Raw genomic sequence first — 27,140 nt, forward strand, 5'->3', positions numbered from 1 at the left:
ACCTCTGTGACTGGGCCCAATGCCTCTCGGGATTCTCATGGCACCGCCTGGTCTCTATCCTACCAGGGGAGACTTGAGAAGTCACTGGAACACCTGCGGAAACAAATGGAGGATGCGATGCTGTTCCAAGCCCAGGCTGAGGAAACCTGTGCCTTGTGGCAGGCAGGTGCTGGGTCTGGGGTAGCTGGGTGTCACACTAGACTCACTGAGACACCTTGTGGTCAGGCCGGGATGTATGTGTGTGTGTGTGTGTGTGTGTGTGTGTGTGTGTGTGTGTGTAATATAGGATACCTAAGTTGGATTCTGTCCTGCACTGAGTACCTATCCTGGAGTCCTGGTATGTTTGAGTTCAAGGTTAGAGCAGACATGAGACAGGTGGATTTGGATGGATGTTGGGAACAGGCCAGGTATGGGGAGGTCTCTAGTAGTGGATTGAGGGGTCAATTTTAGTCTGTCCAGCTGTGGGGTGGCAGCTTTGTCTGGCTGACATCTAGCGGTGGGCTTGCGGCCGATGTGACAGATGCTGGGTGTAGCTGGTCCCAGGAATGGATCTTGGGTCTGGGTAGCCAAGGGTGGTAGATTGGAGGTCTGAGAGCTCAAGGGATGGTTTGGATTATGACTAGCTCAGAGTGGTCAGCCGTGTACCTGGGCAGCCCCAGGTGACAGGTGGGATGGATGTCCTGTCAGCTGTTGGGGTCCAGGCAGCTCCTGGTGGTGTATCCAGTGACCGACCAGCCTAGAGTGGTGGGGTTTGGGGTGTGGGCATCCCCAAATGGTCAGTCTCTGGTTTAGCATCCGGTTTTGCCCTCAGCCATCCCTCTTGTGCCCTGTAGAAGATGGTGGAGAGCCAGCGGCAGAACGTGCTGGGCGAGTTTGAGAGGCTGCGCCGCCTGTTGGCCGAGGAGGAGCAACAGCTGCTGCAGAAACTGGACGAAGAGGAGCTGGAGGTCCTGCCCCGCCTACGCGAGGGTGCAGCCAGGCTCGGCCAGCAGAGCACGCAGCTGGCAGCCCTCATCTCACAGCTGGAGAGTCGCTGCCAACTGCCAGCGCTGGGGTTATTGCAGGTGAGTGGGCTGGCTGGGATGTCCTGGAGGTCCTGGTTCTCCAAGGGGACCATTGAGTGTACAGCTCCACTCCCACCTGCCACACCGCTGGTCACACTGCTCCCTCCCCAGACAACACCTTCCCGCGGAAGGGTAGCCACGGGACATGTAATACATACCCAAGGCCCAGCCGCTTGCATGCCTTCTGCCTCCCTTACCAACCACATGCAGGCCATGCTGCCACCTAATATGTCACACCATGATCCATATGAGGGGGAGGGGGCAGGAGGAAGGGAGGGAGGGAGCTTACAAGGCATTCAGAATGAGGAAGCATTGGCAGAGCTCGTCCATTACAGACTTAAGTCTACAGAGAGCCTGCCCTTGCTACCTCTCCTAATAACACCGCAGCAGCTAAGACAGGTGTCTCAGCATTCTGTCCCCCACCCCCAAATGGGGGCAAATGTGTTCTTCGGTGTCTATGGAAGTATATGCCAGCCCCACAAGGCTCCCAGTGGGGACACTCCAGTTCCTTGAATAAAAGATCGCAGTGTTCATGTGTTGGCTACTCGCATCCTCTGCTTGCCTTCAGTCACTGCTAGCTGACCTGAAGTTCTGAGTATTCTGAGCGTGCTGGCAAAGAGCTGCTGTGCTGTATGTAGTTAAGGGATAATGAGGAGCAGAAGTCATGTGTTCGGTCCAGGTGCAGTTTTAATTTTAATCCACAGTTAGGTAGGCATGCTGAGGCAGGACTCGTCAGAAGTCCTGCATGCAGCCTCTCATTCTCCCAGCTTGGCCACAGTTGCTGTCCTCAGTGGACACAGCAGAGCGGGCATGGCTCAGCCTGTGTGCTTTAGGTGGCCAGGATGTGACTTGCTTAGCCCCGAGGGATGCTTCTGTCTCATCGATTACTCATTCTTGCTCTCAGTAGGATTCTAGGACTCCCGCCGCAACCCTTTCAGCTTGCCAGCTGCGTTCCCTGCTCTCACGTCACCCTGGATGTCCAGGTGTCTTTGTGGGGTGCTGCCTCCATCATTTCCCATTTTAACAATGTGAGCAGTGTAAGCACCCTCAGGAAAAGTCACTTCTGAACGTCCCTGTCATAAGACCTGACGGTAGGGATTACATTTTGACATGCATCTTGAGGGAAACATTCAGACTGTAGCAGGAGCCTTAGTCCATAGCACCACTCCTCTTTTTGAGTTATCCCCAAGGCATGAGCTACGGCCCTGCTCTTCCCTAGATCTTTGGCTTCTGTTCATGTTCCCCAAAAGCAGAACACGTGGTTCCCCTGCCCTCTGTCTCGGGGCAGTCTAGATGACTGAAGAGCATGGCTGTCAGTTCTAGGGCCCTTCAGCAGGCTCAGGGCCTCAGCATCCCCATTTGTCCAGTGGGCATTGATGGAGGCTCAGGGTGACTGCTGAGGGGTCACAGACAGGCTGTGGGGTCCACTGGTGCCCTTCCTCAGGGGCTCGGCTATGGTTCATCCCACCCTGTTGCCACTGTCATTTACCTGGTATATAGATATGGGGGTCTGAATGACTATGCCGTCCGTGCAGGACAGAGGCAGTGTGTTCCCTCTGGGCCCCAAGTGCTGGGCAGTCATCAGGGACTTCCTCAGGGAGGTAGCTCACACAGAAGAGACACCTAGAGATTTCAGCCTTTACTAAGTTGTCGTGTGGTTCAAGCCTGACAGACAGAACTAGCTCTGTGAGCTCCTGGAGGGAGGACTAGGGGAGCAGAGAGGAATGAAGACAGGGGCCCGAGTCAGTAAAGCGGGGTCCCTGACATCCGGGAGCAAAGAGAAGCCGTAGAGCGTGGTGGTCAGAGCGCTGGGACTGTTTTGTGTTTCCGGGGTACAGTGTGACGTTTGTCTGTGTGTGACAGCATCGGCACCGATTAAATCAGGGTCAACGACATGCCTCTTGCCTAACCTTGTTGTCTGTCGTGTGTGTGTGCGCGCGCGCGTGTGCGCGTGCTGAGCCCATTTGATTCTCAGGCCTGAGAGAAGAGCTCACAAGCCCTGCCCCTCCTTGAAGATGTATGCACATTGCTATATGATGCTCGGGAGAGAGCCACTTTGGGGTTTTTTGGTGCTGCGCCCACTGGCCAGGTACCCAAACTCTTGTATGCGGCTAGGGAAGCACACGGGTACAGAGGAAGAACCAAACCTGTCTTGTGGCGCGTCAGCCGTGATGGCATACAGACTGTTAGCCACAGTCACCCTGCCAGCTGCAGGACAACAAAATCTAGGAAAGTTTTAGGAAGAAGAGGTGACTTGGAAAAGAGGGTGCAGAGGTCTGTGTGAGCACCAGATTTGGACCCATTGCTCTATGTGGTGGTTTCAGCCATCCAGTCACATTTCACACCACCGTGCTGCCTAGCTGGCTTCCTGTGCCCCCCACCCATCCTCCTCCCACCTGCATCCCACTGCTGCCTTCTCCCCACCCGCTCTTTCCGCTGGTCCCCGCTTCCACCAGGCTTTGCTGGAAGAGCCTTTGCTACACGCTGTGTGGTTTATGCCCACATCTTGGGGTTGGGAAAGCGGCCCACACTTTGTTCTGTCCCCATGAGCTGCTGTTGACTGGCTGTGGTGAAGCAGGGAGCCTAAGGGGATCTCCACTCTCACCCCAGTTTGCAGGGTCCTTCAGCCGGGTCTCCCAGGTGTTCTGGGTAGGTGTCAGTCAGCAATGGGGGCTGGGGGCATAGAGCCCATCTGTGGATGCTGGTAGCCCCTCTAGGACTGGATAATTTTTTCCTCCCTAAACAGATATGTCTGAGGAGGTGCCTTCCCCACCTCGGAGGCTGAGGCTCTCCTATCACCTCAGCAAGGAAGGCCTTGTTGTGCCATTCTTGCCTTAAGCCATGTGACCACCATTACCCTGAACACACCTGTTTCCATATGGGTAGAGGGACAGAGGAGATTTCTGCTGCCTTGCCCACACCAGTTTCTGATGAATGATTGTTAATACTTAATATTGAGTTATTTTAATAAATCAGCGGTCACACCTTAACCAGCTCCAAATAACCACACAGAGAGAATAGAATGTATTTAACTAGCCTAGAGCACAATCCTGAGCAATAATCACTTCATCCTGAACCTCTAGGCTAGTATAGCTTCCTTTTGCTCAGATTTTCCACATTGTACTTGCTTTTTACTCATCTCCTAGGTCCAGTTCATTTCTCCCGGTGTCCTGCCTCCCATGTCACACTCACACACCCCGTCTCCCGTGTCACACTCACACCCCTCCAAGTGGCTCTGTCCAATCATTTCTGTGCTTTTATCCTCTTCTCACTGGCCCAGGATGTCCCGCCCTATTCTCTGTATTGCTCAGCATTGGCTAGTTGGCTTTTTATTGGCAACACAGAGAACAAATGGTGACATGTTTACACAAACTTGAGACAGGAGATACTTATAATAAACATCACAATACAATGTCCAGACTGGGGGATAAAGAGATGGCTCAGAGAGTAAGAGCACTGACTGCTCTTCCAGGGATCCTGAGTTCAATTCCCAGCTACTACATGGTGGCTCACAACCATCTATAATGTGGTCTGGTGCCCTCTTCTGGCGTGCAGATGTACATGCAGGAAGAGCCTGTATATATAATAAATAAATAAATCTTAAAAAAAAAAAAAAAAAAAAGTCCAGATTGAACCGGGGTAGAGAAATCAGCATTTGAATGAACAAGGATAAACAGTACAGTGCCCAGGAACGTGACGCCAACAAGGCACTTCGCACTCCAGGCCCCTCCCTGCACATGCCTTACAGGGAATTTACCCATGGCTTCAGAGCCCTCCCTTTTGAAGTCTTTGCGATCTGTTGTCCCCCAGACAGAACTAACAACTTAAAAGCGTGATCCTATCTGCAAGGAACCTTGGCAGAGACTGTGCCCTGTTTATCATGTCTGGGGCAAGAAGGCCAAGCCCTGTGGGAGTGGGCTAACTGCTTGTGTCGCTCAGCTCCACCGGCACATACAGTACCATAGGCTGAGCGCCTTACACGCAGAACTCTATTTCCTTAGATTCTAGGGGCTACAAGCAGAGCACGGGGGTGCCAGCGGGGCTAATGTGTTAATTCATTTTGTTGCTGTGACACGCCAAGGCTTCAGGCCAAAAGTCCAAACAGCATGCTGGCAGCGTGGGTAGGTGACACCCCGGTTGTGTCGTGTTATGGTGATGACATCATACTGTAAGAACCTGAGTGAGAGAGATTGCTTGGCGAGGCAGGAGGCTAGAGGGGAGAAAGAGGCCAGTGTGCTCTTAACTCTCCTAAGAACCCCATGTGAACTGTATTATGTTAATTCCTTCCAAGGGTAAGCCCCGCCCCACATACACACACAGTTCCTTTTCAATTACACCTCTTGAAGGTCACACCTTCACATCTTCATGGGACCCAATTTCTACCACCTAGCTAGGAAGACAGTCACCACAGCCAAATCCTAGAGATCGGTGTCTCTCGAGGCCTCTCTACTCGTTGGAAGGCATCCGTCTTCTTCCGTGTTCTCATCTGTCACTCGTCTGCATGTCTGCCCTCACGCAAGTTACCCATCATAGAGACTGCTATCGTGAGATAGCGGTTCTGGGTTGGCAGGGAGCTCTTGTTTCCTTTGGTGTTTGGCAGGAGTAAACAATAGCAGCAGGCAGTAAGGCAGTAGGAGGCAACAGCACATGGCACTCTGGTGTCCTTATGTATAGGCCTCGGACATCAGGAGCCATGGACCTACAAGTATTAGCGTTGTCATGGGCCTAGGGAGATGGAGGCTTCGCCACTGCCCTTGTTGCAGGCAGTGCTGCAGCTTCCCTGCAGGCCTGGGTATCAGGATTCCTTGACCTTTAACAGTGGCCGGTTTGTCTGAGGTCTCACTCAGCCCCTTGACTGTCAGGATTTGACATCTCCTTGGAAGTCTTACAGGTGGCCAAAGCCTGAAGTTTCTGGTATGTTTTTTGTTTGGTTGGTTGGTTGGTTTGGTTTGGTTTTTATTTTTTATTTTTTGGAGACAAGATTTTTCTATGTAGCCTTGGCTGTCCTGGACTCGCTTTGTAGACCATGCTGGCCTCAAACTCACAGGGATCTGCCTGCCTCTGCCTCCCTGAGTGCTGGGATTACAGGCGTGCACCACCATGTCCAGCATCTGGTATCCTAAGTCCATTTGTGTTTTAGCCGAGGCTCACTGCCCTCTCTCTCTATCGCTCTGGAAGTAGAAATCTGTTACAGGCTGTTCTTGCTGAGGCTGCACCTTCAGGAGCACTGAGGGGCGATTGCAGTCTTTGCATAGTTGTGGACTGTGGGCAGTGCTGTGGTGGTATATGGGTAGTTAGGGCCGCAAGCGAGAGTCCAACAGCTGCCGATTTGGAAAGAAATTGCCCATCCCCCAATGTCTTTGCTTATCTACAGGGAAATGAACATTAGAAGTGCTTAACAGTAACACTTGAAGCTATAACACTAATAGTGATCTTTTAAAAGAAATTTTATTGATACCCTAAGCTTCATACACCCATGCAATAGATCTTGAGCATGTCTGCCTCCCCTCCCCCAGTCCACTCTCTTCCGCTTTATCCTCTCAGTCCCCTTAACACCCCCAACACATGCCTTTGCCACTTTCTTGTCGTCTTTTCTTCTTCTTCTTCTTCTTCTTCTTCTTCTTCTTCTTCTTCTTCTTCTTCCTTTTTCTTTCTTTCTCCCCCGCCCCCCAAATGACCTACCTAGTCCAGTCTGTGGCCCATATGTGCTGGACAGCCTGCCAGCAGCCTAGAGCCCTTCTCCCATTGGTGGCGGCCTTGCTGGCTTGGTCATATGCAGTGACCCCAGCTGCTGGGAGCTTGTGAGTGCAGTGCCATGTCCAGAAGACAGCACGTCACCGCTCTCCTCTCCATTTTCCAGGCCCTTACATTTTCCCTCCTCGCTCTCCTGTGATGTTCCCTGAGCCCTGTGGGGATGTGCGTGCAGATGTAAATGACTCACTTGGCTGAGCGCTCAGTGGCCACTTATTCTTGGCACTTTGACTAGTGTTGAGGCCCTGCATTGACTGCTGCCCACCAGAGAGAGAAGCTTCTCTAGCCAAGGTTGAGAGCAGCACTTACCTATGGATATAAACATAAATATTTTGAAGGCAGTTTAACAAATATCTATTGAACAAAACAACAGTGGTAGGTTCCCCTCTAGGGCTTAAGGCCTCCCCAGCCTTACCAGGCATGAATTCCTTCCTCCTGTAGAGCAGGCCTCAGATCCAGTGAAAAAGCAGTTGGTTGCCCATAGCCTCCATGCCACTATTGTGGCAGTGGGTACATTGTACCAGGGGCAACCTCTTGAATGAGTCCATTGATGACTCTGGTGCTCTGAAAGCTAGCCAGCAGGGAGGGAATTTCCAGCTCAGTTTTTCTATGACCTACAACCAAAGTATGCTGTGTCTTCAGCAGTAGGGACTTACCTCCTAATTATGGTGGGTAACCAAGAGCAATAGTAAGCCTGCATTTGAGGGGTATGTGGGGCCTCTCTGTACAGGGGTGTATCTAATAGTAATTTTTGGCAGACTGGCTTTATGTTGAAATACAATTATATTCCAAGATTTTGGGAAGGGAGGAATACAGCTTAGTCCCTGGCTATGAAATAATGTTTCAGGTTAGATAAATAGACATGAAACGGGGCCAACCTGGGGCACCTGTGGGGCATTGGGGGAAGGGGCAATAGGAGACAGTGAGGTCACAGGGCTGGACTTTTAGAGAGGAGCCTGACCTTACACAGCACACCCCGTCTAGGGGACAAGTACACGTGCCTGTCTTGTCATAAGAATGGCAGGGAGGCCACGTGGGAGTCTATGGACAAGGTAGGCTGTGGTTCGTCATTTGCTATAAGTGAGAGGAAGAAGCAGAACTTGATCTAGACCTGGTCTCCCCGTTCAGGAGATAGTTCCACAGGGCTCTGAGACCATGTAGCATTGCTGTATCTGAGCTGTAATCAGACCCACTTTTGTGTGTCTCTGTCACATGGGGCTGGAGTGATGTGGGGAGAGCCAGGACCAGGCAACAAGCCTTGGTACTGAGTGTCCACTTTCTTCTCCCTACAGGACATCAAGGACACCCTGTGCAGGTATGAGCCTGGGCATCTGGGCAAGCTGTGGGTGGGGCCAGGCTGCTGGCATGCATGAAGCTGAGCTGTCCCATGTAGGGTACAGGATGTGAAGCTGCAGCCTCCAGGAGTGGTGCCCATGGAGCTGAGGACCGTGTGCCGGGTCCCAGGGCTGGTGGAGACCCTGCGGAGGTTCCGAGGTGGGTGTACAGTCCTGAGAACAGAGCCATCAGGAGCCCCAGGACTTAAAACGAACTCAGTAGCTTAGAGTAGCGGTTCTAGAAACTTCCCTCTACTTTAGACATGTTACCATGTGTGGGTACTTTCCAAACCAAGTAATTCTCCACTAGGCCCAGCCCCACAAGGCTGCCCCACTTCGGTGCCACTTGCAGACCCAGGGAATACCCATATTTTTGTCTCCCTACTCTTACTCCAGAGCCCTCACAACCCTACCTAATGTTAGGTAATTTGCTAGGTGGCCCACAAAATCCAACAGGTACTTTGCTTAGTATTAATAGTTTGTTCTAAGAGCTGAAGTTAAGGAGGAGATGTATGGGCGTGGCTAGAGGATGGGCATGAAGCCTTCCTGCCCTCAGTGTACACACACACACACACACACACACACACACACACACACACACACACACGGCACTTTGATGAGTTCCCCCAGCTCAGCGTCCCATCGAGCCCCACCTTTGAGGGGCTTTTAGGGATGTTCTGTTCTGTGGGCATAGTGTGAGCAACTGGTCCTCTGACTCCTCTCCTGTCCCTGGAGCCAATGAACGAGAATGAAATTCCCATCCTTCCATCCCACTGCTGGCTTGTGGGGGTGAGACGTGTCCTAATGTAATCGACAGGCCCCACCTGAGCCACCTTAGGAACATACGTTCATGATGACGTATGGGGACTCTTCTTAGGGTTGGCAAAGCAGGTTTTCAGGTCTTCCTCTGGACCCAGGGACGGAATCTGTTACTAAGCTTCGCTTGTCCGGGGGACTGATAGATACCCTTGGTTCTAGCCAGAGAATTCAACTGAGTGGAGGCCGGGCTAGGACCCGAAGTAGATAGCCCAGAACTCACCTGGGACTGTGGTCTGGGAGGAAACAGCAGCCTTTTTCCTGAGCAGGTCTCTGTGTTAACCTGAGAGCCATCAGAATGCTGCAAGGCCCAGGGTCTTTCATTGGAGACTGAAAGAAAACAAATGTAGAAAGTGGTCAAGCCAAGACGGTAGCAAAAGATTGTCCTAGACTGCAAAGCAAGCTAGCCTGTCTTGTGCTACATGAGACGCTCTCTCAAAAAAGCAAACCAAAAATGCAGTCAGAATACCTTCTTGTCATCAGAAGCAGATGCAGGACTTGTTCCTAGGACATCTGAGTTAAGATAGAGCTAGCCATCCCCATCCCTCCCCACCCCCCAGGGAGAGGAAGTTTTCCACTCGGGGCTGATAGCTAGAGCAATGGGGGCTGACTGGGAAGTCTGGTTGACCTCGGGCATCTCCACAGGGGACATTACCCTGGATCCAGACACCGCCAACCCGGAGCTGGTCTTATCTGAAGACCGGAGAAGTGTGCAACGTAGTGACCAGCGGCAGGCCCTGCCTGACAGCCCAGAGCGTTTTGACCCAGGCCCCTGTGTGCTGGGCCAGGAGCGCATTACCTCTGGCCGCCACTACTGGGAGGTAGAAGTTGGGGACCGCACCAGCTGGGCGCTTGGCGTGTGTAAGGAAAATGTTAACAGGAAGGAAAAGGGGGAGCTGTCAACTGGCAACGGGTTCTGGATCCTGGTGTTCCTGGGGAGTTTCTATAATTCCACTGAGCGGGCCTTCTCCCCGCTGCGGGAGCCTCCCAAGCGTGTGGGGATTTTTCTGGACTATGAAGCTGGTCATCTCTCCTTCTACAGTGCCACAGATGGCTCACTGCTGTTTATCTTCCCTGAGACTCCCTTCTCAGGTACACTCCGGCCCCTCTTCTCACCCCTGTCCAGCAGCCCAACCCCTATGACCATCTGTAGGCTGATAGGTGTACCTGGGGACACCAGTGGTCCCCAGTGACCCGGACCCTCTGTGAGAGTCCCTTCACCTCTCCTGGTTCCTTGTCCTGACCCTGCAGAGAAGCCCAGGGGCCAGTTCACATCCTGTGAGCATTAGGAGGAGTACATAGTGCCTTTCTGACCATGTGTGGGAAACACAGGTTCTCAGGCTCAGAGACGGTATGATGGGAGTGCGCTGAGCTGGGCTCTGTCCTCATGGTGGGGATCTTCTCTGCCACCGATGGCACTTAGTGCCAAAAGCCCTCACCAAAGCACTAAGTCCCATGTGTCACCAGCACCTCTGATTCTAGGTTCCAGTAACATCTTAGGCTTTTCCAGAAGTAACCCCAGCCTGTTCACATTGCTGTGCAGCAGCCTGGCTTGGTCTGCCTACCAACGAGCATGCCACGCCGTCCCTGAAATGGTACTAGGTAAGGTTAGATAGGGAGCCAGCTTCAAGCCCACCAGCATCTCAGGATTTGGCCTGATAAACGGGAAAGTTGCTCCGAGTCCTTACCTTGCTAGGTGTGGCTAGAGAAAGCCTACAGGACAGCAGCCTGGCCCCAGACATGACACAGCCTGACAGAACCTGAGTCTTAAATGCCTATTGCAATTTGTATTCAGTACTGAAGGAGCTCAGAAGTAGAACTCAGAAATGACACTCGAGCACACCCTTCTGTTCTGAGACTTGTCTGGTTTTGCCCTCTAAAGGGCGTCCCTGGTGTCTGGCTAGCTTTGGTACACTGCCCCTGGCTGCCTGCCTTGGCAGAGTGAGCTGCACAGTCCCAAGCGCATAGGAGCCAACAGTGACTGCTTTTTGTATTACATTTCTGGGAGTTTTATCTTCTATTTATTGAAAGGGAAACATTTAAATAAACGGTCATCTGGAGTCGTGTCCTCTGCTTATCCTGTGGGTAAATAACTAGGACCTTGGGCTGCTAAGACAGCTCAGCAGTTAAAAGCGCATTCTGCCTTTGCAGAGTCTGAACTAACTTTGGTTCCAGCTCCCACGTTGGGCAGTGTATACCTGCTTGTAACTACCACTCCAGGGTACTCATTGGAGGGCGTCTGCACTCACATGCTGCGTGAACCCCTCTCTTATACAACTAAAAATGAATTTTTAAAAATTTAATTAAAAGGGCTGGAGAGATGGCGCAGAGGTTAAGAGCACTGACTGCTCTTCCTAAAGGTCATGAGTTCAATTCCCAGCAACCACATGTTGGCTCACAACCATCTATAACGATCTGTATCCATAATAAATAAATAAATCTTTTTTAAAAAAATTTTTAATTAAAAAACTGAGATGCCAGCCAGACATGTGATTCACATGGTCACTGAAGAAACAAAAGGCCCACAGGCCACCAGAGCTAAGACACAGCTCCTTCCCACACAGGCATGGCAAGGTGGGGGTTCTGTAGGCTCAATTTCTTTTATCATTTATATTTTATTATGAACTTACTAAACGAACCTACCTCCCTAACAACCCGACTAACCCAAACAATCAGAAGAGGATATTAACGAGCACTACAATGACACCTTAAGGCTATCAGTCCCTGGCGTAGTCAGCAGGGCTTCAGCAGACCAGCAATTCCACCAGAGTTGCTGCTGGAACCTGAAGCAGCAGCTGGAACCTCAAGCCTCAGCTGGAGTCCAAAGCCTTCAAACTTTCTCTGGAGCAGTTCGCTTTAGGAGCCTCTTGAAGTGCAGGGATGAGCAGTCAAAAGTCTCCTCTCCTGTTTTGGGAGTGTGTGTGTGTTTGTGTGTGTGTGTGTGTGTAGGTGTGTGTGTGTGTGTATCCTGTCAGTCTGTTCAAGGGTGTTTTCCACCCAGCTCCCCGACAAAGTAGTTCAAATTTTATGTGGAAACCATCCTGCTTTCTCACATCTAAGTGGTAAGCATCCTGCCCTCTTCTCCAGGTTGATCTCCCTTTCAGGGAGAATGTGTTTGGCACCAAGAGGACTTGGTTCCCTGGGGTTAGTGGGCACTTTCTCATAGCTCATCACCAACTTTCCCTTGTCTTCTTAGCAGCTTGATTTTGAGGAGGACGCCCCATAGCACTTGCACGTATTTGTTCTAGGCAGGGGAAGTCTGGCAGGTGAGTACGCCACCTGTGGCAGCATTGTCTGCAACTTGTAGCCAGTGTGCTACGTTTATGATTTCTGGGGCAAGGAGACCCTGGCAAACAGGTGGGGCAGCCACGTGGTTAGGAACAACATGTGCTCTTAGCCCTAGCCGTGGCTTTGGAGACAGCAGACACAGCCTCTGAGGAAGCATGAAGTTCATGACCAAAGCCCAGCACTGGGTCCTACAAAGGCCTAGTGTGGAGGAATGCCTTGAGTGGATGTATCAGTTGTCAGTTAAGCACTGTTTGGCCAATCAGCTGGGTCGAAGGATAGGAAGTGGAAGGCGGGGCTCATGGGAGTGGTTGGACGAGCTGGTGGCTGGGCAGTGGACAGTTGGGGAGGATCAGACTGGCAAGTGATTGCAATATATGTGGGTGAGACATATGAGGCCATAGGATTAGAGTAGTTTAGTTTCGTTTGCTAGTACATTAGTAGTATAGATTCTGCCCAGCATAGTGGTTGCAGTTTTAAAATACACTATAATCTCTCTGTGTTGGTTATTTGCACCCTAGGCCACAGTGATGTTATTTGCAACAGTCTAATGTTCTGCCACTGAAATGGTTCTTGTACAGGGAGCATGCATACAGCCAGGAACCCCATGTCCTGCTCAGGAGCAGACTCCTTGCAGTGAGTGAGCCTGAAGAACGGACTCATGGAGTGGGTTGAGCCCTACCATAGAACCGGATGTTGATTGTTAAGGATCTCACAAAAGTGGTGACATGGGGACTCCTGTTCGCTTCTTGGGAGCTGCTCTCCTTGTTTGTTTGTTTGTTTGTTTGTTTTTTCGAGACAAGGTTTCTCTGTGCAGCCTTTGCTGTCTTAGAATAACTTTGTAGACCAGGCTGGCCTCGAACTTACAGTGATCCGCCTGCCTCTGCCTCCCGAGTGCTGGGATTAAAGGCGTGTGCCACCACCGCCCGGCTATCTTAAAATTTGTTGTTATTTTGTTTTGTTTTCTTTTTTGTTGTTTTTTGTTTTGTTTTGTTTTGTTTTGTTTTCGAGACAGGTTTTCTCTGTGTAGCCTCAGCTGTCCTGGACTCACTTTGTAGACCACGCTGGCCTTGAACTCACAGAGATCTGCCTGCCTCTGCCTCCCGAGTGCTGGGATTCAAGGCGTGCGCCACCATGCCCAGCATGGGAGCTGCTCTCCTCTTTTACTCATTTCTGTATTCCTCAAACCTAAGTACAAGCCTTGTCACACAGATCCTCACCAAGATTTTAGCCAACCTAAGTCAATTAAAGTTTTAGAAGTAAAATGCTCTCGTCTTCTGCCAGGAAAGCAAGTGGTTTTTACCTCCAAGGCAGCAGTTGTTCTCAGCCTTCCTAGGGCTCAGACCCTTTAGTTCAGTTCCGCATATTGTAGTCGCCGTCTAACCATAGAATGATTTCCCTGCTACTTCATAACTGTAATAATTTTGCTACCATTATAAACTGCAGTGTAAATATCTGCTCTGTGACCCACAGGTTGAGAACCACTGCTCTAAGCCATCCCTCCAGGTCTCGTTTGTTTCCTGGACAGTGTTTCTGATTGAAGCAAGATAGAACTTTAGTGTAGCTGGTATTTTGTCTGATGCAAAGTTTGCGATCTTTTGTCCCCCCAGACAGAACAACAACTTAAACGTGATCGTATCTGCAAGGAAAACTTGGCAGAGACGTCCCTGTTATCATGTCGTGGGGCAGAAAGCCAAGCCCTGTGGGAGTGGGCTAACTGCTGTTTCGCTCGCTCCACCGGCACATACAGACACATAGGCTGAGCGCCTTCACACGAGAACTCTAGTTCCGTAATTCTATCTAAGGGGACAAGCAGAGCAAGGGGTGGCCAGCGGGCTAATGTGTTAATTTCATTTTTGTTGCTGTGGACAAAAACGCCAAGCGTTCAGGCCAAATCAAACAGCATGCTGGCAGCGGTGGTAAGTGACACCCCGGTTGTGGTCCGTGTTTATGTTGATGACATACATACTGTAGGACCTGATGAGAGAGAGATTGCATTGGGAGGAGGCAGGGGAGGCTAGAGGGGGAGAAAGAGGCCAGTGTGCGCTTAACTCTCCCTTAAGACCCATGTGAACGTAATGTTAATTCCTATCCAAGAGAACCCCTCCCCACATACACACAGTTTCCTTTTTCAATTACAACCTCTTGAAGGGTCACACCTTCACATCTTCAAGGGACCCCAGTTCTAAGACCACCTAGCTAGGAGACAGTCACCGACAGCCAAATCCTAGTAGATCGGTGCTCTCGAGGCCCTCTCGAACTCGTTGAAGGCATCCCTCTTCCTTTCAGTTGCCTCATCTGTCCACTCGTCTGGCATGTCTGCCCTCCACGCAAGTTACCCATCAAGAGACGCTATCGTGAGATTAGCGGATTCTGGGTGGCAGGGAGCTCGTTTTTCCTGTTGGTGTGTTGCAGAGTGAAAAATAGCACAGGCGAGTAAGGCAGGTAGGAAGGCAACAGCACATGCACTCGGTGTCCTTATGTAAGGCCTCGACAGCAGGACCATGGACCGACAAGTAAGTTACGTTTGTCATGGGGCCTAGGGAGATGGAGGCTTCGCACGGCCGCTTGTTGCAGGCAGTGCGGCAGCTTCCCTGCAGAGCCTGGGTAAGGATTCCTTGACCTGTAACAGTTGGCCGGTTTGTCTGAAGGTCTCACTCAGCACCTGACTGTCCAGGATTTGGACATCTCCTTGGAAGTCTTATCAGGTTGCCAAAGCCTGGGAAAAAAAGAGTTTCTGGTATGGTTTTTTGTGTTGGTTGGTTGTTTGGGTTGGTTTGGTTTAGTGTTTTTATTTTTTGATTGGAGACAAGATTTTTCAGTAGCCTTGCTGTCCCTGGACTCGCTTTGTAACCATGCGCCTAAACTCACAGGATCTGCTGCCTCTGCCTCCCGAAGTGCTGGGAGTACAGGCGTGCAGCCACCATGTCCACATCTGGTATCCAATCCATTTGTGTTTTAGCCGAGGCTCACTGCCCTCGTCTCTCCTATGCGCTCTGGAAGTAGAAATCTGTTTACAACGGCTGTTCTTGCTGAGGCTGACACCTTCAGGAAGCACTGAGGGGCGATGTGCAGTCTTTGCCATAGTGGTTGTGCGGACTGTGGCAGTGCTGGTGGTGGTAATATGGGTAGTTAGAGCCCGCAACGAAGCCAACAGCCGCCCGATTTGGAAAGAAATTGCCCTCCCCCAATTCTTTGCTTATGCTACAGGGAAATAACAGTAGAAGTGCTTAACGTACACTTGAACTATAACACTATAGGGATCTTTTTAAAAGAAGTGTTAGTGATACCCTAAGCTGTCATACACCCATGCAATAGATCTTGACATTTCGTGGCTCCCTCCTCCACCCAGTCCCACTCTCTTACCGCTTTATCCTCTTCAGGTCCCCGTATACAACCCCCAACACATCCTTTGCCCACAGTTCTTGTCGGCTTTTCTTTTCTTCGTTTCTCTTGTTCCATTCGTCTATCTTTTATCTTCTTCTTCGGTCTCTTTTTTCTCGTTCTTCTTCCTTGTTTCGTTTTCGTTTCCTCTACTCCCCCGCCCCCAAATGACCTCCTAGTCCCAGTCTGGTGGCCCATATGTGCTGGACAGAGCTGCCAGCAGCCTAGAACCCTTCGCCCATTCGTGGCGGCCTTGCTGGCTGGTGTTCATATGCAGTGACCCCAGGCTGCTGGGAGCTTGTGAGTGCAGTGCCAGGTCATGAAGACAGCACGTCACCCCGCTCGCTCCTCCCTCCCAGTTTCCCAGGCCCTTCTTTGACCTATTTCCCTCCTCGCTCCGACCTGTGATTCCCTGAGCCCTGTGGGGATGTGCGTGCAGATGTAATGACTCACATGGCTGAGCGCTCAGTGGCCACTTATGTCTTGGCACTTTGACTAGTGTTTGAAGGCCCTGCATTGACTGCTGCCCCCAGAGAGAGAAGCTCTTCCGAGCCAAGGTTGAGAGCAGCACTTACCTAGGGATATAAACATAAATATTTGAAGGCAGTTTAACAAATACATTGAACAAAAACAACGTGGGAGGTTCCCCTCTAGGGCTTAAAGGCCTCCCCCAGCCGTTACAAGGCAGAAATTCTTCCCCTCCTGTAGAGGCAGGCCTCAGATCCATGAAAAAGCAGTTGGTTTGCCCATAAGCCTCCATGCCACTATTGTGGCAGGGGTACATTGTACCAGGGGCAACACTCTTGAAGTGAGTCAATTGATGTACTCTTGGTGCTTCGAAGCGTAGCCACAGGGGAGGGAATTTGCCAGCTCATTTTTTCTATTACCTAACAATACCAAAGTATGCTGTGTCTTCAGCAGTAGGGACTTACCTACCTAATGGCTATGTATGGGGTAACCAAGAGCAATAGTAGCCTTGCTTTGAGGGGTATGTGGGCCTCATTCTGTACAGGGGTGTAGCTAATAGTAATTTTTTGGCCAGACTGGCCTTTTATGGTTGAAATACATTATAAGTTCAAGATTTTGGGAAGGGAGAATACAGCTTAGTCCTGCTGAGAATAATGTTTCAGGTTAGATAAATGACATGAAACGGGCCAGACCGGGGCGACCTTGGGGCATTGGGGAATGGGGGCAATGGAGACAGATTGAGGCACAGGGCTGGACTTTTATAGAGAGGAGCCTGACCCTTACACAGAACAGACAACCCCGTCTAGGGGACAAGTAACAAACGTCCATGTCTTGTCATAAGAAATTGCAGGGAGGCCACGTGGGAGTCTATGGACAAGGTAGGCATGTGGTTCGTCATTGGACTAAGTGAGAGAGAGAAGCAGAACTTGATCTAGACCTGGGTCTCCCCGTTCAGGAGATAGTTTCCACAGGGCGTCTGAACCATTAGCAATTGCTGTATCTGAGCTGTAATCAGACCACTTTGTGGTGTTCTGTCACATGGGGCTGGAGTGATGTGGGGAGCCAGGACCAGCAACAAGCCTTGGTACTGGGATGTCCACTTTCTTCTTCCCTACAGACACAAGGACACCCTGTGCGGTATGAGCCGGGTCATCGGGGCAAAGCTGTGTGGGGCCCAGGCTTCGTGGCATGCATGAACTGAGCTGTCCCAGTATGGGTACAGTGTAAGCTTGGCAGCTCATCCAGGAGTGGTGCCCATGAGCAGGGACCGTGTGCCGGTCCCCAGGGCTGGTGGAACTCCTGCGAGGGAGTTTCCCGTAGAGTGGTTTACAGTCCTAGAACAGAGCCAATCAAGTGAAGCCCCAGGAACTTAGAAACTAACTCATAGCTTAGAGTAGCGGTTCTGAAACTTCCATCTATATTAGGACATTTACCATGTTGGTGTACTCCAAACCAATAATTCTCCACTAGGCCCAGCCCACAAGGCTGCCCCACTTCGGTGCCACTTGCAGACCCAGGGGGATACCCCATATTTTGTCTCCCTACTCTTACCTCGAGCCCCACAACCCTACCTATGTTTAGGTAATTTGCTAGGTGGCCCCACAAAATCCAACCAGTACTTGGCTTAGTAATTAATATTGTTGTAAGAGCTGAAGTATAGGAGGAGATGTATGGGCGGTGGCGTAGAGGAATTGGGGCCATGAAGCCTTCCTGCCTCAGTGTACACACACACACCCACACACACACACACACCAACACACAACACACAACACACACGGCACTTTGATGGTAGTTCCCCCAGCTCAGCGTCCCATCGAGCCCCAGCCTTTGAGGGGACTTTGTAGGGATGTTCTTGCTGTGGGGCATAGGTGTGAGCAACTGGTCCTCTGACTCCTCTCCTGTTCCCTGGAGCAATGAACGAGAATGAAAATCCCATCCTTTCCAGCTCCCACTGCTGGCTTGTGGGGGGGAGAGTGTCCTAATGTAATCGAACAGCCCCACCTGAGCCACCTGAGGGACACTACTTTCATAATGTACGTAGGGGGACATCTTTCTTAGGGTTGGCAAAGCAGGTTTTCCAGGTCTTCCTCTGGAGCCAGGGACGGATCTGTTTATAAGCGTCGCTGTCCGGGGGACTGATGAGATACACCTGTGGTTCTAGCCAGAGAATTCAACTGAGATGGAGGCCGTGCGTAGGACCCCGCAAGTAGATAGCCCAGACTCACCTGGACTGGGTCTGGGAGGAAAAAGCAGCCCTTTTCTGAGCAGGTCTCGGTGTTAACCTGAGAGCCATCAGAAGGCTGGCAAAGGCCCAGGGGTCTTGTCATTCATGAGATGAAAGAAAACAAATTAGAAGGGTCAAAGCAAAGACGGTAGCAAAAGATGTCCTAGACGAAGCAAGCTAGCCTGTCTGTGGCTACATAGACGCTTCTCCTCCCTAAAAAGCAAACCAAAACATAGCAATCAGAATACGCGTTCGTTGTCATCAGAAGCAGATGCAGGACTTGTTCCTAGGACATCTGAGGTTAAGATAGAAGCTAAGGCCACCCGCAATCCCTCCCACCCCCCAGGGAGAGAAGTTTTCCAACTCGGAGCTGAAGCTAGAGCAATGGGGGGGACGGGAAGTCTGTTGAACTCGGGCATCTCCACGGGGAACGTACCACCCTGGATCCAGACACCGCCAAACGCCGGAGCTGGTCTGTATCTGAAGACCGGAGAAGTTTTGCAACGTTATGCGAAGCGCAGGCCATCCTGAACAGCCCAGAGCGTTTGTGACCCATGCCACCCTGTGTGCTGGGCCAGGAGCGCATTACCTCTGCCGCCACTACTGGAGGTAAAGTTGGGGACCGCCCAGCACTGGGCGCTTGCGTGTGTAAGGAAAATGTTAACAGGAAGGAAAAGGGGGAGCTGTCAACTGGCAAGTGTTCTGATCCTGGTGTTGCCTGGGAGTTTCTATAATGTTCCGAGGGTCGGCCTTCTCCCCGCTGGCGGGAGCCTCCCAAGCGTGTGGGGATTTTTTCATGGACCTGAGAAGCTGGTCTGCTCTTCCTTCTACAAGTGCCACAGATGGCTCATGCTGTGTTAGCTTCCCCTGAGACTCCCTTCTCAGGTACAACACTCACCGCCGCCCTCTTCTCACCCCTGTCCACACCCACCCCTATGACCATCTGAGGCTGATAGTGTAGTACCTGGGGAACACCAGTGGTCACAGTGACCCGGACGCCTCTGTGAGAGTCCGTCACATCTCCGGGTTTCCTGTCCGGACCTGCAGAGAAGCCCGGGGCCGTTCACATCCTGTGGCATTAGGAGGAGACATAGTGGCCTTTCTTGAACATGTGTGGGAAACACAGTTCTCAAGGGCTCAGAGAACGGTATGATGGGGTGCGCTGAGTTGGGCTCTGTCCTCATGGTGGGGATCTTCTCTTCTCTGCCACGATGGCACTGTAGTGCACAAAGCCCGTACGACAAAGCACTAGTCCCATGTGTCCACACACCCTGATTCTAGGTTCCAGTAACATCTTAAGGCTTTTCCAGAATGGAACCCCAGCCGGTTAACATTGCTGTCAGCAGCCTGGCTGGTCTGCCCACAATGAGCAATGCCCGCCAGTCCCTGAAATGGTACGAGGTGGGTTAGATAGGGAGATCCACTCAAGCCGCACCAGCATTCTCAGGATTTGGCTGATAAACGGGAAAGGTTCTAGAGTGTGGCGTAGAGAAAGCCTACAGGACAGCAGCACTGGCCAGACATACACAGCCTGACAGAACCTGAGTCTTAAATGCCTATTGCATTTGTATTCAGTACTCGAGAAGAGCTCAAAGTAAACTCAGAAATGAACACTGCGAGCACACCCTTCGTTGCTGAGACCTTGTCCTGGTTTTTGCCCTCTAAAGGGCGGTCCTGGTGTCTGGCTAGCTTGTGTACACGTGCCCCTGGCTGCTGCCTTGGCAGAGTGAGCTGCACAGTCCCCCAGACTCATAGGAGCCGCAAGTGTACTGCTTTTTGTATTACTTTCTGGAGTTTTATCTTTATTTATTGAAGGAAACTATTAAATAAACGGTCATCTGGGTCCCGGGTGTGTCCATCTGCTATCCATGTGGGTAGAAATAACTAGGACACTTTGGGCTGCTAGACATGCTCAGGCATTTAAGCGCATTTGCCTGCCTATGCAGAGTCCTGAACTAACTTTGGTTCAGCGCTCACGTTGGGCAGTGTAACCTGCTTGTAACTAACACTCCAGGGTAGTCATCGAGGGCGTCTGCACTCCTACATGGGGCTGCGTGACCCCTCCTCCTATACAACTAAAAAATATTTTTAAAAATTTAAATGTAAAAGGGGCTGGAGAGATGAAGCGCAGAGGTTAGAGGCATGACATGCTCTTCCAAAGGTCATGAGTTCAATTTCCCCATTTGTCCAGTGGGCATTGAGGAGGCTCAGGGTGACTGCTGAGGGGTCACAGACAGGCCTGTGGGGTCCACTGGTGCCCTTCCTCAGGGGCTCGGCTATGGTTCATCCCACCCTGTTGCCACTGTCATTTACCTGGTATATAGATATGGGGGTCTGAATGACTATGCCGTCCGTGCAGGACAGAGGCAGTGTGTTCCCTCTGGGCCCCAAGTGCTGGGCAGTCATCAGGGACTTCCTCAGGGAGGTAGCTCACACAGAAGAGACACCTAGAGATTTCAGCCTTTACTAAGTTGTCGTGTGGTTCAAGCCTGACAGACAGAACTAGCTCTGTGAGCTCCTGGAGGGAGGACTAGGGGAGCAGAGAGGAATGAAGACAGGGCCCGAGTCAGTAAAGCGGGGTCCCTGACATCCGGGAGCAAAGAGAAGCCGTAGAGCGTGGTGGTCAGAGCGCTGGGACTGTTTTGTGTTTCCGGGGTACAGTGTGACGTTTGTCTGTGTGTGACAGCATCGGCACCGATTAAATCAGGGTCAACGACATGCCTCTTGCCTAACCTTGTTGTCTGTCGTGTGTGTGTGTGTGTGTGTGTGTGTGTGTGTGTGTGTGTGTGTGTGTGCGCGCGCACGCGCGCACGCATGTGCTGAGCCCATTTGATTCTCAGGCCTGAGAGAAGAGCTCACAAGCCCTGCCCCTCCTTGAAGATGTATGCACATTGCTATATGATGCTCGGGAGAGAGCCACTTTGGGGTTTTTTGGTGCTGCGCCCACTGGCCAGGTACCCAAACTCTTGTATGCGGCTAGGGAAGCACACGGGTACAGAGGAAGAACCAAACCTGTCTTGTGGCATGTCAGCCGTGATGGTGTACAGACTGTTAGCCACAGTCACCCTGCCAGCTGCAGGACAACAAAATCTAGGAAAGTTTTAGGAAGAAGAGGTGACTTGGAAAAGAGGGTGCAGAGGTCTGTGTGAGCACCAGATTTGGACCCATTGCTCTATGTGGTGGTTTCAGCCATCCAGTCACGTTTCACACCACCGGGCTGCCTAGCTGGCTTCCTGTGCCCCCCACCCATCCTCCTCCCACCTGCATCCCACTGCTGCCTTCTCCCCACCCGCTCTTTCCGCTGGTCCCCGCTTCCACCAGGCTTTGCTGGGAGAGCCTTTGCTACACGCTGTGTGGTTTATGCCCACATCTAGGGTTGGGAGAGCGGCCCGCACTTTGTTCTGTCCCCATGAGCTGCTGTTGACTGGCTGTGGTGAAGCAGAGAGCCTAAGGGGATCTCCACTCTCAGCCCCAGTTTGCAGGGTCCTTCAGCCAGGTCTCCCAGGTGTTCTGGGTAGGTGTCAGTCAGCAATGGGGGCTGGGGGCATAGAGCCCATCTGTGGATGCTGGTAGCCCCTCTAGGACTGGATAATTTCTTCCTCCCTAAACAGATATGTCTGAGGAGGTGCCTTCCCCACCTCGGAGGCTAAGGCTCTCCTATCACCTCAGCAAGGAAGGCCTTGTTGTGCCATTCTTGCCTTAAGCCATGTGACCACCATTACCCTGAATACACCTGTTTCCATATGGGTAGAGGGACAGAGGAGATTTCTGCTGCTTTGCCCACACCAGTCTCTGATGAATGATTGTTAATACTTAATATTGAGTTATTTTAATAAATCAGCGGTCACACCTTAACCAGCTCCAAATAACCACACAGAGAGAATAGAATGTATTTAACTAGCCTAGAGCACAATCCTGAGCAATAATCACTTCATCCTGAACCTCTAGGCTAGTATAGCTTCCTTTTGCTCAGATTTTCCACATTGTACTTGCTTTTTACTCATCTCCTAGGTCCAGTTCATTTCTCCCGGTGTCCTGCCTCCCATGTCACACTCACACACCCCTCTCCCATGTCACACTCACACACCCCGTCTCCTGTGTCACACTCACACCCCTCCAAGTGGCTCTGTCCAATCATTTCTGCGCTTTTATCCTCTTCTCACTGGCCCAGGATGTCCCGCCCTATTCTCTGTATTGCTCAGCATTGGCTAGTTGGCTTTTTATTGGCAACACAGAGAACAAATGGTGACATGTTTACACAAACTTGAGACAGGAGATACTTATAATAAACATCACAATACAATGTCCAGACTGGGGGATAAAGAGATGGCTCAGAGAGTAAGAGCACTGACTGCTCTTCCAGGGATCCTGAGTTCAATTCCCAGCTACTACATGGTGGCTCACAACCATCTATAATGTGGTCTGGTGCCCTCTTCTGGCGTGCAGATGTACATGCAGGAAGAGCCTGTATATATAATAAATAAATAAATCTTAAAAAAAAAAAAAAAAAAGTCCAGATTGAACCGGGGTAGAGAAATCAGCATTTGAATGAACAAGGATAAACAGTACAGTGCCCAGGAACGTGACGCCAACAAGGCACTTCGCACTCCAGGCCCCTCCCTGCACATGCCTTACAGGGAATTTACCCATGGCTTCAGAGCCCTCCCTTTTGAAGTCTTTGCGATCTGTTGTCCCCCAGACAGAACTAACAACTTAAAAGCGTGATCCTATCTGCAAGGAACCTTGGCAGAGACTGTGCCCTGTTTATCATGTCTGGGGCAAGAAGGCCAAGCCCTGTGGGAGTGGGCTAACTGCTTGTGTCGCTCAGCTCCACCGGCACATACAGTACCATAGGCTGAGCGCCTTACACGCAGAACTCTATTTCCTTAGATTCTAGGGGCTACAAGCAGAGCACGGGGGTGCCAGCGGGGCTAATGTGTTAATTCATTTTGTTGCTGTGACACGCCAAGGCTTCAGGCCAAAAGTCCAAACAGCATGCTGGCAGCGTGGGTAGGTGACACCCCGGTTGTGTCGTGTTATGGTGATGACATCATACTGTAAGAACCTGAGTGAGAGAGATTGCTTGGTGAGGCAGGAGGCTAGAGGGGAGAAAGAGGCCAGTGTGCTCTTAACTCTCCTAAGAACCCCATGTGAACTGTATTATGTTAATTCCTTCCAAGGGTAAGCCCCGCCCCACATACACACACAGTTCCTTTTCAATTACACCTCTTGAAGGTCACACCTTCACATCTTCATGGGACCCATTTCTACCACCTAGCTAGGAAGACAGTCACCACAGCCAAATCCTAGAGATCGGTGTCTCTCGAGGCCTCTCTACTCGTTGGAAGGCATCCGTCTTCTTCCGTGTTCTCATCTGTCACTCGTCTGCATGTCTGCCCTCACGCAAGTTACCCATCATAGAGACTGCTATCGTGAGATAGCGGTTCTGGGTTGGCAGGGAGCTCTTGTTTCCTTTGGTGTTTGGCAGGAGTAAACATAGCAGCAGGCAGTAAGGCAGTAGGAGGCAACAGCACATGGCACTCTGGTGTCCTTATGTATAGGCCTCGGACATCAGGAGCCATGGACCTACAAGTATTAGCGTTGTCATGGCCTAGGGAGATGGAGGCTTCGCCACTGCCCTTGTTGCAGGCAGTGCTGCAGCTTCCCTGCAGGCCTGGGTATCAGGATTCCTTGACCTTTAACAGTGGCCGGTTTGTCTGAGGTCTCACTCAGCCCCTTGGACTGTCAGGATTTGACATCTCCTTGGAAGTCTTACAGGTGGCCAAAGCCTGAAGTTTCTGGTATGTTTTTTGTTTGGTTGGTTGGTTGGGTTGGTTTGGTTTTTATTTTTATTTTTTGGAGACAAGATTTTTCTATGTAGCCTTGGCTGTCCTGGACTCGCTTGTAGACCATGCTGGCCTCAAACTCACAGGGATCTGCCTGCCTCTGCCTCCCTGAGTGCTGGGATTACAGGCGTGCACCACCATGTCCAGCATCTGGTATCCTAAGTCCATTTGTGTTTAGCCGAGGCTCACTGCCCTCTCTCTCTATCGCTCTGGAAGTAGAAATCTGTTACAGGCTGTTCTTGCTGAGGCTGCACCTTCAGGAGCACTGAGGGGCGATTGCAGTCTTTGCATAGTTGTGGACTGTGGGCAGTGCTGTGGTGGTATATGGGTAGTTAGGGCCGCAAGCGAGAGTCCAACAGCTGCCGATTTGGAAAGAAATTGCCATCCCCCAATGTCTTTGCTTATCTACAGGGAAATGAACATTAGAAGTGCTTAACAGTAACACTTGAAGCTATAACACTAATAGTGATCTTTTAAAAGAAATTTTATTGATACCCTAAGCTTCATACACCCATGCAATAGATCTTGAGCATGTCTGCCTCCCCTCCCCCAGTCACCTCTCTTCCGCTTTATCCTCTCAGTCCCCTTAACACCCCCAACACATGCCTTTGCCACTTTCTTGTCGTCTTTTCTTCTTCTTCTTCTCTTCTTCTTCTCTTCTTCTTCTTCTTCTTCTTCTTCTTCTTTTCTTTCTTTCTCCCCGCCCCCCAAATGACCTACCTAGTCCAGTCTGTGGCCCATATGTGCTGGACAGCCTGCCAGCAGCCTAGAGCCCTTCTCCCATTGGTGGCGGCCTTGCTGGCTTGGTCATATGCAGTGACCCCAGCTGCTGGGAGCTTGTGAGTGCAGTGCCATGTCCAGAAGACAGCACGTCACCGCTCTCCTCTCCATTTTCCAGGCCCTTACATTTTCCCTCCTCGCTCTCCTGTGATGTTCCCTGAGCCCTGTGGGGATGTGCGTGCAGATGTAAATGACTCACTTGGCTGAGCGCTCAGTGGCCACTTATTCTTGGCACTTTGACTAGTGTTGAGGCCCTGCATTGACTGCTGCCCACAGAGAGAGAAGCTTCTCTAGCCAAGGTTGAGAGCAGCACTTACCTATGGATATAAACATAAATATTTTGAAGGCAGTTTAACAAATATCTATTGAACAAAAACAACAGTGGTAGGTTCCCCTCTAGGCTTAAGGCCTCCCCAGCCTTACCAGGCATGAATTCCTTCCTCCTGTAGAGCAGGCCTCAGATCCAGTGAAAAAGCAGTTGGTTGCCCATAGCCTCCATGCCACTATTGTGGCAGTGGGTACATTGTACCAGGGGCAACCTCTTGAATGAGTCCATTGATGACTCTGGTGCTCTGAAAGCTAGCCAGCAGGGAGGGAATTTCCAGCTCAGTTTTTCTATGACCTACAACCAAAGTATGCTGTGTCTTCAGCAGTAGGGACTTACCTCCTAATTATGGTGGGTAACCAAGAGCAATAGTAAGCCTGCATTTGAGGGGTATGTGGGGCCTCTCTGTACAGGGGTGTATCTAATAGTAATTTTTGGCAGACTGGCTTTATGTTGAAATACAATTATATTCCAAGATTTTGGGAAGGGAGGAATACAGCTTAGTCCCTGGCTATGAAATAATGTTTCAGGTTAGATAAATAGACATGAAACGGGGCCAACCTGGGGCACCTGTGGGCATTGGGGGAAGGGGCAATAGGAGACAGTGAGGTCACAGGGCTGGACTTTTAGAGAGGAGCCTGACCTTACACAGCACACCCCGTCTAGGGGACAAGTAACAACGTGCCTGTCTTGTCATAAGAATGGCAGGGAGGCCACGTGGGAGTCTATGGACAAGGTAGGCTGTGGTTCGTCATTTGCTATAAGTGAGAGGAAGAAGCAGAACTTGATCTAGACCTGGTCTCCCCGTTCAGGAGATAGTTCCACAGGGCTCTGAGACCATGTAGCATTGCTGTATCTGAGCTGTAATCAGACCCACTTTTGTGTGTCTCTGTCACATGGGGCTGGAGTGATGTGGGGAGAGCCAGGACCAGGCAACAAGCCTTGGTACTGAGTGTCCACTTTCTTCTCCCTACAGGACATCAAGGACACCCTGTGCAGGTATGAGCCTGGGCATCTGGGCAAGCTGTGGGTGGGGCCAGGCTGGCTGGCATGCATGAAGCTGAGCTGTCCCATGTAGGGTACAGGATGTGAAGCTGCAGCCTCCAGGAGTGGTGCCCATGGAGCTGAGGACCGTGTGCCGGGTCCCAGGGCTGGTGGAGACCCTGCGGAGGTTCCGAGGTGGGTGTACAGTCCTGAGAACAGAGCCATCAGGAGCCCAGGACTTAAAACGAACTCAGTAGCTTAGAGTAGCGGTTCTAGAAACTTCCTCTACTTTAGACATGTTACCATGTGTGGGGTACTTTCCAAACCAAGTAATTCTCCACTAGGCCCAGCCCCACAAGGCTGCCCCACTTCGGTGCCACTTGCAGACCCAGGGAATACCCATATTTTTGTCTCCCTACTCTTACTCCAGAGCCCTCACAACCCTACCTAATGTTAGGTAATTTGCTAGGTGGCCCACAAAATCCAACAGGTACTTTGCTTAGTATTAATAGTTTGTTCTAAGAGCTGAAGTTAAGGAGGAGATGTATGGGCGTGGCTAGAGGATGGGCATGAAGCCTTCCTGCCCTCAGTGTACACACACACACACACACACACACACACACACACACACACACACACACACACACGGCACTTTGATGAGTTCCCCCAGCTCAGCGTCCCATCGAGCCCCACCTTTGAGGGGCTTTTAGGGATGTTCTGTTCTGTGGGCATAGTGTGAGCAACTGGTCCTCTGACTCCTCTCCTGTCCCTGGAGCCAATGAACGAGAATGAAATTCCCATCCTTCCATCCCACTGCTGGCTTGTGGGGGTGAGACGTGTCTAATGTAATCGACAGGCCCCCACCTGAGCCACCTTAGG

General features: G+C 51.1%; 1 protein-coding gene across 3 annotated transcripts in view; it reads left to right on the plus strand.

The window, feature by feature from the left end:
* Trim11 (tripartite motif containing 11) overlaps positions 1–27,140 on the plus strand; it is a 31,525-nt gene that overhangs the window by 3,119 nt on the left and 1,266 nt on the right. Inside the window, exons 2-6 of one of the 3 annotated variants that reach the window (XM_051167413.1) lie at positions 67–162; positions 834–1,064; positions 8,108–8,130; positions 8,209–8,309; positions 9,611–10,533. In XM_051167413.1, coding sequence (XP_051023370.1) covers positions 67–162; positions 834–1,064; positions 8,108–8,130; positions 8,209–8,309; positions 9,611–10,158 — 999 coding nt within the window. In that variant the 3' untranslated portion in view covers positions 10,159–10,533. Of the gene's footprint in view, positions 1–66; positions 163–833; positions 1,065–8,107; positions 8,131–8,208; positions 8,310–9,610; positions 10,534–27,140 lie in introns of those variants that run through there. The other 2 variants (XM_051167414.1, XM_051167415.1) reach the window with 2 other exon arrangements.

This window comes from Acomys russatus, chromosome 25 (assembly GCF_903995435.1).
Source record: "Acomys russatus chromosome 25, mAcoRus1.1, whole genome shotgun sequence".
In the NCBI taxonomy this organism is placed as follows: Eukaryota; Metazoa; Chordata; class Mammalia; order Rodentia; family Muridae; genus Acomys; species Acomys russatus.